The 15,502-nt window shown below is 48.9% G+C and overlaps 1 protein-coding gene across 1 annotated transcript in view; it reads right to left on the bottom strand.

The window, feature by feature from the left end:
* The window catches only part of LOC309373563 (uncharacterized protein), a 151,166-nt gene extending 141,352 nt beyond the window's left edge, over positions 1 to 9,814 (bottom strand). The window contains exons 1-2 of the mRNA XM_081917884.1: positions 9,701 to 9,814; positions 5,088 to 5,329 (exon numbers count right to left, since the gene is read on the bottom strand). Coding sequence (XP_081774010.1) covers positions 5,088 to 5,328 — 241 coding nt within the window. The 5' untranslated portion in view covers position 5,329; positions 9,701 to 9,814. The remainder of the gene's footprint in view (positions 1 to 5,087; positions 5,330 to 9,700) is intronic.
* Positions 9,815 to 15,502: the final 5,688 nt, after the last annotated feature.

Here is a 15,502-nt window from a genome sequence, read left to right as displayed (position 1 = left end):
ACGTTCGCTCTGATTGTTTAGAAATACACAATCGCTTTGAGGTCCTCTCCCTTAGCATGGAAGACGAAGAGCAGACTCCATTTGAGGATCTCTCCCTCATTACAGTCGATCAGGTATATGAAGACAAGCAGCAAAGTCAGTCCTCAGGGAATGTGCAGGTGACCTTGGAACGGACAGCTCACGGAAGAACCCCGACCAGACCTAAGAGGAGGCGTGTAGTGGTGATAGGGGATTCCCTACTGAGGGGAACAGAAGCAGTGATCTGTGGGCCTGACAAGATGTCTCAGGAAGTGTGCTGTCTCCCCGGGGCTAAGATCCAAGATGTAACTGAACGACTGCAAGGAATCATAAAACCCACTGACAAATACCCCTTCCTCTTGGTTCATGTAGGAACCAATGACACTGCAAGCAATAGCCTCCAGAAGATCAAAACAGACTACGAGGCTCTGGGCAGGAAATTGAAGCAATTAAATGCACAAATTGTCATCTCATCTGTCCTCCCAGTTGAACGACGTGGCCCAGGGAGAGAGAGGAAAATAGTGGAAGTGAACAACTGGCTTCGCAAATGGTGTAAACAGGAACAGCTTGGATTCTTAGATCACGGACTGCAGTTTCTTAAAGATGGACTTCTGGCAAGCGATGGGCTGCACCTCACAACGGTTGGGAGGAATGTTTTTGCAAAAAATCTCAAAAACCTCATCAGGAGGGCTTTAAACTGACTAACGTGGGGGAGGGAGACAGTGCTCCTGAAGGTAGGAGTCTATCAATTGATGAAGATGATCATCCCAATGTCATAGACCAAATGGAGCAAACAGCACGCAGACCTAGTGGTGGGAGGAAAAAATCCTTAAATAAGAGACACGGGGGAATGATTAATGGACTTCAATGTCTGTACACTAATGCGCAAAGCATGGGAAATAAACAAGATGAGCTTGAGCTCTTGGTACAGCAAACTAAATATGACATAATAGGCATCACTGAAACCTGGTGGGATAAGTCCTACGATTGGAATGTAATAATGGAGGGATACAATCTATTTCAGAGAAACAGACCAGACAAGAAAGGAGGAGGAGTGGCGTTATATGTCAGGGATGTGTACAGTGGTGCCTCGCAAGACAAAATTAATTCGTTCCGCAAGTCTTTTCGTCTTGCGAGTTTTTCGTCTTGCGAAGCACGGTTTCCCATAGGAATGCATTAAAAATCAATTAATGCGTTCCTATGGAAACCGCCTTCAGACCAGGTCCGGGGACAGTCTGTCCCCCAACCTCTTCTGAAGGCTGGCAGGGGGCGAAAGTCTTTGCTTCCCCTCCCCCCCGCCTGCCTTCCCGGGACAGCGGAGACTTTTCCGCGGTCCCGGGACGATCTTAAAATGCTGGGGGACGGCAGCGAAGCCCGCCAGCATTTTAAGATCGCCCCGGGACAGCGGAAAAGTCTCCGCTGTCCCGGGGGCTTTTAAAATGCTGGGGGACGTCCCCCAGCATTTTAAAAGCCCCCGGGACAGCGGAGACTTTTCCGCTGTCCCGGGGCGATCTTAAAATGCTGGCGGGCTTCGCTGCCGTCCCCCAGCATTTTAAAAGCCGCCGGGACAGCAGAGAATTTTTCGCTGTCCCGGGGCGATCTTAAAATGCTGGCGGGCGGCAGCGAACGCTTCGCTGCCGTCCCCCAGCATTTTAAAAACCCCGGGACAGCGGAGGAGTTCTCCGCTGTCCGGGGCGATCTTAAAATGCTGGCGGGCGGCAGCGCTGCCGCCCGCCAGCATTTTAAAATCGCCCCGGGACAGCGGAGGAATTCTCCGCTGTCCCGGGGCGATTTAAAAGCCCCCGGGAAGGCAGGCAGGGGGGACAAAGACTTTGGCCGCCCTCCCGCCTTCAGAAGAGGTCCAGGACCTCTTCTGAAGGCGGGCGGGCGGCCAAAGTCTTGGCTCCCCCCCCGCCTGCCTTCAAAAGCGGTCCGGGGGCTTTTAAATCGCCCCGGGGCGATTAAAAAACCCCCGGGAAGGCAGGCAGGGGGGACAAAGACTTTTGCCCCCTGCCCGCCTTCAGAAGAGGTCCTGGACCTCTTCTGAAGGCGGGCGGGGGGCAAAAGTCTTTGCTCCCCCCGCCTGCCTTCAAAAGCCGTCCGGGATAGCGGGAAGCGCTTCCCTGCTATCCCGGACTGCTTTTAAAATGCTGGCGGTGGGGAGCAAAGCCTTTTGGCCCCCGCCGGCCTTCCTGGACCTCTTCTGAAGGCCGGAGGGGGGGGGAAGGCTTTGCTCCCCACCGCTAGCATTTAAAAGAGGTCCCCGGAGATTTCCCTATGGGCTTTCTTCTTGCGAAGCAAGCCCATAGGGAAATTCGTCTTGCGAAGCGCTTCCAAAACGGAAAACCCTTTTGTCTAGCGGGTTTTTCGTCTTGCGAGGCGTTCGTCTTGCGGGGCACCACTGTATATCTGTGAAGAGATCCAAGATTTAGAACCTCAAAGCCAAAGTGAAAGCATTTGGGTCAAAATAAAGGGAGAGAAGAATAACAGTGACCTCATTGTGGGAGTTTACTATAGATCCCCAAGCCAAACGGAGGACATAGATGATGCCTTCCTGGAACAGATGGCCAAGCATGCAAAAGGAAGGGAGATAGTAGTAATGGGGGACTTCAATTACCCGGATATTTGTTGGATGTCAAACTCAGCCAAGAGCATAAGGTCAAACAGATTCGTCACTGGCCTTGCAGACAACTTTATTGTCCAGAGAGTGGGAGAAGCAACAAGAGGAACAGCCATTTTAGATCTGGTCCTAACCAATGTTGATGACCTGGTTAGTGGGGTAGAAGTGGAAGGATCATTAGGCGCGAGTGATCATGCTCTTCTGAAGTTTACTATACAGTGGAAAGGAGCAGCCAAGCATACTAGGACTCAATTTCTTGACTTTAAGAAAGCCGACTTCATAAAACTTAGGGAAGTGCTGGGTGAGATCCCATGGACAGTAATACTAAAAGGAAAGGGAGTTCATGATGGCTAGGAGTTTGTTAAGAGGGAGATAGTAAAAGCACAACTTCAGGCAATACCAATGAGACGGAAACATGGAAGGTGCCTAAAGAAGCCAGGGTGGCTATCTAAAGAACTTTTAACTGAGTTAAGATTAAAAAAGGATGTGTACAAAAAATGGAAAAGGGGGGAAACCACCAAAGAGGAATTCAAACAAATAGCCAGCACGTGTAGACACAAAGTCAGAAAAGCTAAAGCACAGAATGAACTCAGGCTTGCTAGAGAGGTTAAAAGCAACAAAAAAGGCTTTTATGGGTATGTTCGTAGCAAAAGGAAGAACAAAGAAACAGTGGGGTCACTCAGAGGAGAAGATGGTGAAATGCAAACAGGGGACACAGAAAGGGCTGAACTCCAAAGGGTGCTCATCAATGGTTCCTCTTCATCCTGGAGAAGAGTGACTAGTGGGGTGCCACAGGGTTCTGTCTTGGGCCCGGTCTTATTCAACATCTTTATCAACGACTTGGATGATGGACTCAAGGGCATCCTGATCAAATTTGCAGATGACACCAAACTGGGAGGGGTGGCTAACACCCCAGAGGACAGGATCACACTTCAAAATGACCTTGACAGATTAGAGAACTGGGCCAAAACAAACAAGATGAATTTTAACAGGGAGAAATGTAAAGTATTGCACTTGGGCAAAAAAAATGAGAGGCACAAATACAAGATGGGTGACACCTGGCTTGAGAGTAGTACATGTGAAAAGGATCTAGGAGTCTTGGTTGACCACAAACTTGACATGAGCCAACAGTGTGACGCGGCAGCTAAAAATGCCAATGCAATTCTGGGCTGCATCAATAGGAGTATAGCATCTAGATCAAGGGAAGTAATAGTGCCACTGTATTCTGCTCTGGTCAGACCTCACCTGGAGTACTGTGTCCAGTTCTGGGCACCACAGTTCAAGAAGGACACTGACAAACTGGAACGTGTCCAGAGGAGGGCAACCAAAATGGTCAAAGGCCTGGAAACGATGCCTTATGAGGAACGGCTAAGGGAGCTGGGCATGTTTAGCCTGGAGAAGAGGAGGTTAAGGGGTGATATGATAGCCATGTTCAAATATATAAAAGGATGTCACATAGAGGAGGGAGAAAGGTTGTTTTCTGCTGTTTAATGACCGCCTTTTTCTGCAGGTCTGGGAAGGCTCCCTCACAGAGAGAAGCATTCACCACCCCGCAGAGCCCATCGCCCAGCCCTTCCCGGCTCACTTTTATCAGCCAGGATGGGCAAGGATCAAGGAGACAGGTGGTCGGTTTCACTTGTTCAAGCAGCCTGTCCACAACCTCAGAGGTAACAGATTGGAATTGATCCCATATAACAGGACTAGACAGAACTCTAGCATTCTCCCGCCCTGGCCCTGCTCCCACCTTGGAGTCTACCTCCTTCTGAATCTGAGTGACTTTATCTGCAAAAAACTTTGCAAAAGCATTGCAGGAGATCTTGGGATCCCTACAAGGCCCCGGTGGTGCAGGTGGTTCCGATAGATTGCAAACCACCTGAAAAAGTCTCCTGCTGCTGTTTTCTGCAGATGCAATGGAGGCGGCGAAGAAGGCCCTCTTCGCCATCGCCATTGCCACTTGGTAGGCTCGACATTGAGCTCTAGCCCGTGTCCGGTCTGATTTAGAGTGAGTTTTCCGCCACCAGCGCTCTAGCCGTCTCAACTATTGTTTCATCGCCCTTAGCTCTGGGGAAAACCACGGAGCTGTCCGGGCTCCATGCAATCGGAGAGGGCGCTTCGGAGCCAGATAGTCAATAGCCCTGGTTAACTCCGCATTCCAACGGGCCACCAGGGAATCAGCCGAGAGGCCATCAACTTGGGATAAAACATCCCCTACCACTCTCTGAAAACCAGTTGGATCCATTAAGTAGCGGGGGCGGACCATCCAAATCGGTCCCACCTCCCTGCAGAGGGGAAGGGTCGCGGAGAAGTCCAGTTGCACCAGGAAGTGGTCTGACCATGGCACTTCTTTTGTTTCGCTTTTAGTTAGTGTCAGATCACCAACATCCGTAGAGGTAAACACCAAGTCTAAGGCCAAGGGGAACCCAAGAGGGATCTGGTTCTGCCTACTCACCTGGGAGCGCTGGCCCAGAGTCCTCGAGGCTCTTCTTTTTTGAGGGCCGCTGCTGGCTTGGGTCTTGCTTGCTGGTCTGGGGCTTCACCAGCCCTGGCAAGACTAGGGGTCTTGCCTCTGCCGGTCTGGCCCCTGCCACTGATGTTGACGGCTTCACCAATGCCGGCAGTAGGGCAGGGGCCTCGTCCTCAAATGAGGGGTAGATCTTGTTTTTCTTTTTTCTTTTTAGAAAAAAAGCCATCCTGCAAGATGCAAAAAGATTAGGAATTATTGGGGAATGATATATAATGAATTGAAAAAACTGTTTAAAAAGACTTTTGTTAAGAAACCAGAAGCATTCCTTCTAGGAATTTTAGACCAAGATGTAAAAAAAGAAAATTGGAAATTATTTATGCAACAACAGCGGCAAGAATTTTATTAGCACAAACTTGGAAGACAGAAGAAATACCAACGAAACATGGAATATGCAGAACCGGCAAAACTAACAGAAAAATTACATGAAAAGGACAACAAAGACTTTAAAAGAGAATGGGAACCATTTACAACATATATGAAGAGGCAGCATAAAGAAATGGACTCATTGCCAGGGTTTGAGTGAACAATCACAACTGTCTACAACAAAAAATAAGACTATATGTATTGAGGAAATTTTGGGAAAACATCAAATACGCAAGGTGAACAATAGGGAAATAAAACAAAATGTGAGTACGAGGGAAGTCCAGGGGAGGAGGGTCGAAATATGAAAAATTGTTAAAGATATAGTGTTAGAAGTAGAATCCATGGAAAAATCAATAAAAAATTATTTTTTTTTAAAAAAATAGAATCTCTGGATAAGAAAGTGTCATTTTTAGGTAATCTATTAAGACTGGAATATGATATTCCAGTTTTGATTGCTGGAAATTTAGCAATTGGGAAATATTATCCTGGATATTGAGACGCAGGTGGCGCTGTGGGTTAAAGCCTCAGCGCCTAGGACTTGCCGATCGAAAGGTCGGCAGTTCGAATCCCTGCGGTGGGGTGCGCTCCCGCTGCTCGGTCCCAGCGCCTGCCAACCTAGCAGTTCGAAAGCACCTCCGGGTGCAAGTAGATAAATAGGGACCGCTTTCTAGCGGGAAGGTAAACGGCGTTTCCGTGTGCAGCTCTGGCTCGCCAGAGCAGCGATGTCACGCTGGCCACGTGACCCGGAAGTGTCTTCGGACAGCGCTGGCCCCTGGCCTCTTGAGTGAGATGGGCGCACAACCCCAGAGTCTGTCAAGACTGGCCCGTACGGGCAGGGGTACCTTTACCTTTATCCTGGATATTGACAGAATCTGGGAATGATTCAAAGTATTTGGTATTGTATTTTTATTTGTAAACATTGAAATGAGGAAGTCTTTTTACTCAGAGTGAGAAGGATGACCAAATATTTGACAGACCTGGAAATAGCAAGCTCATGTAGATCCAAGGGAGGAGGAAGTGGATACCGCGGAAGAATATTGTAAAATTTGTGGAGGAAAATGATCTGACATGATCTACTATTCCAGCCTGGTTATCTCTTCCTAATTCTGGGTGCTGTGTTTTATTATCTTCAATATCTCTTGTGAAAAGGTCTTTTAATGTACGGTCAGTAAAAGCCTGGATGTAAGGCCTGCCTTTTGTGTGAATAGTTTTGCTTTCGTTTTCTCATTAAGGGTGGATCCCAGGACAGACTAGGTCCGGGGGTAGGTCTGCCCTGAAACCTTGCTGGAAGGATCTCCCCTTGGTGGGCCACTTTGCAGGAGTCGACTCCTGCAGGCGGCTTGTCTTGTGTGCGGGTGGAGGCGCGCTGCCTGCAGAAGTGGACCCTGGGACTAGCTACCTGGAAAACCTCTGTGCCTGAGGATGCCACAACTCCTGTAGCCTTTTCAGGCTTTGCCCTCAGGTGGGAAGAGCATTGCAGCTGGGAGAGGGAAAGGTGAGTCAAACAGGCACTCAAGGGATAATTTCAGAGAAAGAGCTTTATTTCTATCATCCGGGCTTGGTAGAAGGAGCTAGTGTGATAACTTCACAAACAAGCACAAATTCACAGCCAGTTGCACAGAGCATATATTCCCCTCCAGTTCCCTCCCCTTCTCCCCCTCCTCAGGAGTCCTGCCTCATGAGTTTCCCTGAGCATGAACAGAAAGCTCCTGTCCTGGGACTCTTGGGACTCTTGGCGCCCTTCCCAGGAAAGGGGGATGAGAAGCCAAGGAGGTTGAGAAGCCTTGCATTCAGCGTGTCCAAGATGTGTTGCAACTGGATGAGATAAGACTCAGTTCCCAGACCTGCTTATTCCTGGCATTGACAGAGCCTATTCATTAGCTTTTTGAAGCTTTCTTGTACTGATAAAAAATAACCTTTTGCTTATGCAGCAGCATCTTGTGAGAAAGCAGAGAAGAGCAGAGAAAAGCTGTTGTAGACGAGAGAAAGGGGAAATTTGGTTTTGAGGCCTGGGGTGACTTTGGGCCTGGGGGGGGATCACCTGTCCTCACCTCCTTCACTCCCTGGCTCCCCCCCTGCCGGAGAAAGGGGAAGGCATGGACAACAGACAGTCGCTTCAGGACACCGATCCGCTTTCAAGAAGCCGGAGCATAGGAAGAGCCGCACCCCATCAGCTGCGAGCAGTACCTGATCCGCCTCCAAATAATCATTTGGGCTTCTGTGTATATTCCCAGGTTGTACTTTCAGTTAGTTGGAAAAGGGGGGGGGGTTCTCCAGCAGATGCAGGAGTGAAATGCCATCCCTTTTGTTGTGTTGAAAACAACTCATCTGTGGGAGCCTCAGCTTCTGATCCTAAGGATGAGGCTAATGCTTCTGGTCCTATCCCTGAAGTTCTTTTATAGGTACTGAAGATTGACTGGATATTCTGTTTATTGGTTTGGTAATGCTGTGTGTCATTTAAAATGTGGTTGAACAACTCACACCGCTCATGGGATGGCTCTCTGGGAAGTCAGCCCAAGTCACGGCCTGCACCGCATCCCAGAGAAAAAGGGTACGTGAGCCTTAAAAACCCTTTTGGATCTCTATCCCAACAGAACAGCTGCATTATTTCTCTGGGAAGGTTTTAGTTTAGGTTTTAGGATCCCAGTTGCTCCCCCCCCCCAATTCAGGTGACCCACCAAATCAGAAATCAGTTAGAGAGATGCCCGAAGTGGCGCGCAAGAAAATACTTAAAGAAATTAAGGCAGGGAGGGTAGCCGGCCCCTTTTCTGTCCCTCCCATAGAGGGTTTGCATATATCCCCATTAGGCATCGTCCCCAAAAAGGCACCCAGTGAGTTTCGCATGATTCACAACCTATCCTACCCAAAGGGAGAGTCCATCAATGATGCGATACCTCAGGAACTTTGCTCTGTGAGGTATGCCTCATTTGACCAAGTGGTTATTAGCAAATTTGGAAAAGGCGCGTTGCTGGCGAAATGTGATATAGAGTCTGCTTTCTGACTCCTGTCAGTCCACCCAGAAGATTTCCAGTGGCTGGGTTTAAAATTTGATGGGGCATACTTTGTAGACACGGGACACGGGTGGTGCTGTGGGTAAAACCTCAGCGCCAGGGACTTGTCGATCGTATGGTCGGCGGTTTGAATCCCCGCGGCGGGGTGAGCTCCCGTCGTTCGGTCTCAGCTCCTGCCCACCTAGCAGTTCGAAAGCACTCTTAAGTGCAAGTAGATAAATAGGTACCACTTTATAGCGGGAAGGTAAACAGCGTTTCCATGTGCTGAACTGGTGCTGGCTTGCCAGAGCAGCTTCGTCACACTGGCCACATGACCCGGAAGTGTCTCCAGACAGCGCTGGCCCCCGGCCTCTTAAGCGAGATGGGCGTGCAACCCCAGAGTCAGACACGACGGGCCCATACGGGCAGGGGTACCTTTACCTTTACTTACTTTGTAGACAAAGCAATGCCTATGGGTTGCTCAGTGGCCTGTGCAGCCTTTGAGGCATTTAGTACCTTTTTGGACTGGGCGCTTCGTTTTAGAACAGGCTCTGAGGGTGTGTCGGACTACTTGGACGGCTTTATTCGCGTAGCTGATAGTAGGCATAAGTGCTCGGCCCTTCTGGAAGCCTTCACATCTTTAGCAGGACAGCTGGGAGTACCTTTGGCTGCAGATAAAATGGAGGGCCCAGCTACAACTATGGTTTACCTAGGCATTGAGTTGGACACAGTCGCCCAAACCTCAAAACTTCCTAGTGAAAAATTGGTTGCACTTAGGGACCTCATTCAGCAACTTCTCCCTCTAAGAAAAGTTACGCTCAGGCAGATTCAGTCGTTGTTAGGCCATTTGAACTTTGCTTGCCGAGTGGTTTCGCCAGGCCGCCCATTTTGCGGCCGCCTCGCGAGGTTGTCAGCAGGCTTGCGGTCACCCCATCACAGGGTTCGCCTATCTAAAGAGGTAAAATCCGATCTGGAAGTCTGGCTGAAGTTCTTGGAAAGGTATAATGGTGAAGAAGCAACCGTTGGAACGCAAAGGCAACGCGGCCAGTACCAAATGCAAAGGGGTAGCGACAAAGACGTGTCCTTTTAAGCCTCCCTCCTTTTGCTCCACCAATCCCCCCACAAACGTTAAAGGTGCCCCACCACCCTGCGAATGTGGCTAGAAATAAGAACCCCCAGGCAAACCTTATCTGTCGGGCGAGCTGTGCGCTTCCAAGTAAAAGGACTAAACGGCGATGGGCTGGCGCTGAACGTGCAAACCGCGTTCCGCAAAGCTCCGCTGCAGAGAAGCCACCCAGAGAGAAGGGAAGACCCGGCCGATGGGGTTTTCCAGTGTGGTTTCAGCCCTGCTGTTCCGGAGCTAAATAGCTCTGGCTGCCAAAGCGGCTGCCTGGAACACAGGCGGGCTTGAGGCAGGCAATCCGATGGGAGGCACAACACCGATGCGCGGGTAAATCCAAGTGAAAATCGATCACCGAAGGAATTGAGATACACAGCCTAAAGAAAAGGTAAGCAAGAGACAAAACAACCTTAATACAAACCAAAGCGGGATGGCTGGCGAGGTGAAAAGAGGGCGAGCCCCGGCCGCGCCGGCCCTAAATAGGGCAGGCTATGCCACCGAACTGGCTGGCTGGGTTGACGACGCGGCCGGGATTCCCTCAGTCTCACAGGGGCTGGAACCAGCCCCCACGCACATGGAGTGGGCGTGAAGCCCGCAACCCCAACTCCTCGCCAGGTTCGGAAGTGGCTTTGTTGTGTTGAAAACAACAACTCTCATCTGTGGGAGCCTCAGCTTCTGATCCTAAGGATGAGGCTAATGCTTCTGGTCCTATCCCTGAAGTTCTTTTATAGGTACTGAAGATTGACTGGATATTCTTTTTATTGGTTTGGTAATGCTGTATGTCATTTAGAATGCGGTTGAACAACTCACACCGCTCATGGGATGGTGTGATAGGCGCACATACATAGATCAGCACAGGAAGACCGACCTGAAGCCATTTTGATTCCTAAACTGAGCAAATGTTGTCTCTGCAAGGTCAAACTGGAAAAGCCTCCCCATTGTCTTTTCCTTCACAAATCCTGTCTTAAGGGTATGTCTGTGTTTGAATAGGGTGTGAGCCTGTGACATGGCCCAGAACTAAGTATTTATCATTACAAAAGACTGGCCAGGCTCCCCAGGCAATCCAATCAAGTAACCTGCCAGACAGGAGATAAACAAGGACAAAAACAACATTAAATTTCTGTTTAGACCGCCTTTTCTGTGATGTAGGTGTGATGTATCTGAGGGGTGGTCTTAGGTTACACCCCTTCTGTGTATGATGTTCCAGGGGTGGTCTTGGTCTACAGGGTGGGAATTTCAAGAGTCCATATAAGGCCTTGCGCACCATTGTTCTGGGTTCCTCGTCTCTCCTGCGGGTGAGGGGAGCACCCTGTTGCAACAGATCAATAAAGATCAAGCTTACTAGCTGCCTTGCTTCTCAATATTCTCTGGTTGGCCTCTGTTATCTTCTCCTACCAATAGGGAACCTATGTAAGGACTCTATATGGGCTCTTGGATAACCCCATAAGGAAAAAGGGCAATTTTTTATTTACAACAGAGGCTCTCTGGGAAGTCAGCCCAAATCACGGCCTGCACCGCATCCCAGAGAAAAAGAGAACGTGAGCCTACAGGGGAGGGAACCAAGCAAGTGTTAGGGGCCAATTCTCATTTACTGCACCCTCATGGTAAGACCTTGGGAAAATGCCACCTTTTCCCAGACATGAGCTATATAGAGCATGGTTATTCCTCTTGTGAAATCAGGGAGACGTTTAATTAGTAAGGAATTCCATGGGTTGTAATGATACCACCACAAATAGCTCTGAACAGGCCTCTATCTCCAATTTCTACATTTTACCCTGGCCAGCCCCTGAAAGAGCTGAATGGTTCTGGCTTTGGAACAAAATTCTGCCTAAAAGGTCCTTCCTGGGGTTTTTTTTATGATGTTAGCTGCTCTGAGCCCGGCCTCAGCCGGGGAGGGCAGGATACAAATAAAAAAATCTCATTCTTATTCTTATTCTTATTCTTATTCTTATTCTAATTCTTATTAAAAGGGAACACAAATGCCAAATTAAAACTAAATATACCACACTGACTTGGGGGAGGAAAAGAAAACACACTCACTCTCTATGGAGGTCGCTGTGTACCAGCGTTGCTAAGGGCCCCCAAGCCCCTGGAGACATGAGGTCACAGCACTATGACAACATGATGGAATGATGATGTCAGTGGAAAGGAGACCTCTTGCTCATCTCTTTTTCTATTTACATTCTATTTGCTGATTTATGATCCGGCAAACCTTCATCGAAGATGAACTAAGAACTTCTTAATGGATTGAATATTTTTTAAATTAATTCTCCATTAGTAACATTCCAATGATAACAAATCAAATCAATTCATGCCACATCATAATACAAACAATAAAGCCAATTATACATTCCAAACTAAAGATTTTGGGGAGGCCTTTCCATGTTCTCGCTGTCGGGAGAAAGCTTCTTTCACTTGTTCCTGCGTTCTTCTCTCTTGTTTCCCCCCAGATTCAGCTAGGTAGACCAACTACCTACCTCTAAGGGGCTACTGTACAATTTTTTAATTTTTTGGAAATGATTCTTTTAAATACTTTTTTAGGACTTTTTTTTAAAGACTTGATTCTTTTAAAGGGATTTTTGGAAGAGTTTTTTAAATATATTTTTTCCAAGTTTTTCCCCAATTTCATAATTCTGATCTTCCAGTCACTTTAAAATATCCTTCCTTCCAGAACACTCTTGTTTCTTAGTCCAAATTCTAATAATTTTTGAAGAGCTGAGTCCAGGGTGTCGTACATTGTCCTGGGCAAAGGTGGTTGGCATTGCAGGGTAAATATTAGGCTCGTGGCATCGCAAATTTTGCACACAGTGATCTCTAGGATAAGCCAGGCATGTGTTGCACTGGGACCTATAGCACTGTGTTTAGAGGTCAACTACAGTTCCCATGATTCTTGGGGGGGAAGGAGTCATGTGCTGTAATGTTATGGCATGTCCACAGCCACTAACAACAACCAAAGTGAATAGTTCCTGATGAATTTTCCTTAAAATGTCTTGTGTCAATTATATTTTTAGAGTTTATCATTGCAATGGTGAGCTAGATACTGCAGTTTTTGGTTGTGGTGACCTGCTATTCATTATTGTCAGAGCTGCCTCTAGGTCCCAGCTCACAGAGGACCAACGCTAGTCAGTAATAATGTACAAAAGTCTTTATTGAAGTTCAGTTTCCATTTCCAAGCCGCAGCGTGCAGCTCTACGTCTTAGAACCTAGATCGGCGAAGCTCCGTCTGAGTCTCCGCCCCCTGTACACCAGTTTAAGACTCTAGCCTTACTCCACCTCTTCCGTTGTTCTTTCCTCCTCTGGGTCCTTCTGCCCCCCGGGGTCTCCTCCTTTCTGGACTCTTCTGACGCTGACCCCCTGACTCTTGTCCCTCCTTCCGGCGGGCTTTAGGACCTGGTTCCCTATCCGGGCTACCTGCTGTGCCGCTCGCCTGTACATTTGAACTTGGCGCGCGCGCCCAGCCTCCAACCTTCCTCTCGACCGTTTCCGCGCTCTCCGATGGAGGCGTGGTCAATCCTGACTCATCTCCTCTCACTGGTGGTGAGCAGCCTGGTCCCGATACCTGGGACTCCTCCCCCCCACTGCGCTCTGGTGGGGAAGCTGGTCCTGATTTCCAACTGCTGCTCTCTGAGTCCCCTCTGGCCCCTTCTTCCTGGGGTGTCCCCCTAGGCACCCCCCTTGCTCTGACCATGGGCGCCCCCTTCTGTGAATCTTCCGATTCGCTGGAGAGACTCAGGGACCTCGGGCCACTGTCATCGCTTACGCTCCCTTCGGATTCCTCCCCCTCGCTCTCCATTTCCTCCCTCTCCTGTGCCTCTGCTCCTGAACCCCTGACAGTTATAATTAGTTAAAGTTGTTTCTATATGTAACAACAGCAGCTAGGATTCTATATGCGCAGAAATGGAAGGAAAAAGAAGTTCCAAAGAAGGGATAAGTGAGATAATGGACTATGCAGAACTAGCAAAATTAGCAGTTTTGTGGACAAATAGGGCTTTTTCGGATTATAGTACGCTGAACTCGTAAGGAGGATTTGAGCTATGAGCAACGTAAGTAATTGGATTATAGTACTGGGGTTATGATTTGACAAACAGAAGATGGGGTGCAGCAGGAGAGAAACAACAGCTCCGTGGAAAACAGGGTGGGAAGTTGACAAAAATTAAGAGAAAAGTCAAAATTGTGTTTTGACTGTATATGATTTTTAAAATATTGAAACAATAAAATATAATTGTAAAAAAGAAGAAGTTGTAACCACGTTTGAGCTTCTGGGTAGGCAGCCTCAGAATGGCTTGTAAATGTACTTTGAATAAGCCAGCTTTGGCAGAGGCCACTGTGACTTCAATGCCAGGCCATAATAGGCCTTACGGCAGATGGAAGCTGGGCTCTCTTCCGGCACCTCAGAATTCAAAGAGGTCAGCTCAAGCCCTGCTGTTTCCTAGCTCAGGGCGCCATATCACCAAAGTCTACCCCTGGGGATTTGGGTGGGGGGTTGTTGAGTGCTCTCTTGTTGCCACACCTGCTCCTTGCATTTGCTCCTGACCTGAGCACAAGGAGACCCTTTTGTTTCTGGCGGACCACCTGATACAAGCGTTTCCTCACATGCGAAAGCAGACAAATACCTCTGCGCATGCGAAATGCTTTGCTCTGCCTATTTGCTTCTGAATCCCAGTTGCTGGAAACCTCAGGAGCAGGGAGGGCTCATGCGCTCGGATGCTGCTTGCTGGTTTCCCATGGCCATCCGGTTGGTCACTGTGAGAACAGGAGGCTGGACTAGATGGGCCACTGGCCTGACCAGCAGAGCCTATTCATCTGTTCTTAAGCAACCATAAGGCCTGATTGAAGTGGAAGAAGGTTGCGCTCCATAGACAGAGGGGCATGGAGCTGAGCATGACTGCGAGGCAAAAGGCTGGGGCAAGGTTTTGGAAAATGCTCCATTCAGTTCTGCCAAGCTTCACCTGGAAACCCAAATCCCATCTATCGTAGGGCAGCAGTATTCTGAGGGCATCTTCCATGGGCCTGATCCAGCAGCCTCTTCTTGTGTTCTTAATGTAGAACGGTAGCAGAGGAGGGGAATCAGGGTTTCCAGGTGAAGCTGACCTTCTGATCGGCAAGTCCTAGGCTCTGTGGTTTAACCCACAGCGCCACCCGCATCCCTTTGTAGCAATATAGCAAGTGGGAAAATGAAGAAGGGAGAATCAACAAAAGATCCATGAAAATGTCAATGAATATCAAGCAATACTCATTGGTTAAAATCATGATGCCTGTTTCAGCAAACCAACAAAGCTTTCCAAAGATCTCTGAAGGAAGGGAGGGCTGCTCCTTGACAATATCCGCCCTCCCTTCCCCACAGGTGGGCAGGGTTTGCGGCACCGAGCGAGGCTCACCTGGGTGGGTGCCACCCACCTGCTTGAGCTGGCCTTTGACCCGCCCTCGGCCAGGGAGGACAATGGACGGCGGGCCTAAGGCCAAAAGAAAAGAGGCTGACCCCTGAGCTCAAGCCTCTTTTGCTGTTCTTACGCAAAGCCTAATCTGCTTGCGGTGTTAGTCCCCAGGAATAGTCCGGGCACTTGTTCCGTATCGGGGCTGTCACTTCAGCGGCGATACAGGGTTGGGACCCCGCACACATCAAGACACTGGGGCGCTGGCGCTCAACGGCCTACAAAAGTCACATTCGTCCCGGCTCCTCCTCCTTATCACTTGCAATTTAATTGTCTTACAGGTTTGCCCACCATGAAGATCTGGGTTATAGGCCACAGCATTGTCCATTGGGCAACGGATTATGCACAGTCTCAAAATCGTGGCCATAACCTTAACATCCACCCCAAGGTACGCTTTTGTTGGATGGCCCAGCGGGGCATGCGTTGGCGGAGCTT

The sequence above is a fragment of the Podarcis melisellensis genome, assembly GCF_964234715.1.
Source record: "Podarcis melisellensis genome assembly, chromosome: 7".
In the NCBI taxonomy this organism is placed as follows: domain Eukaryota; kingdom Metazoa; phylum Chordata; class Lepidosauria; order Squamata; family Lacertidae; genus Podarcis; species Podarcis melisellensis.
Note: the sequence above shows the minus strand (reverse complement) of the source record. Positions and strands in the feature narration are given on the sequence as shown.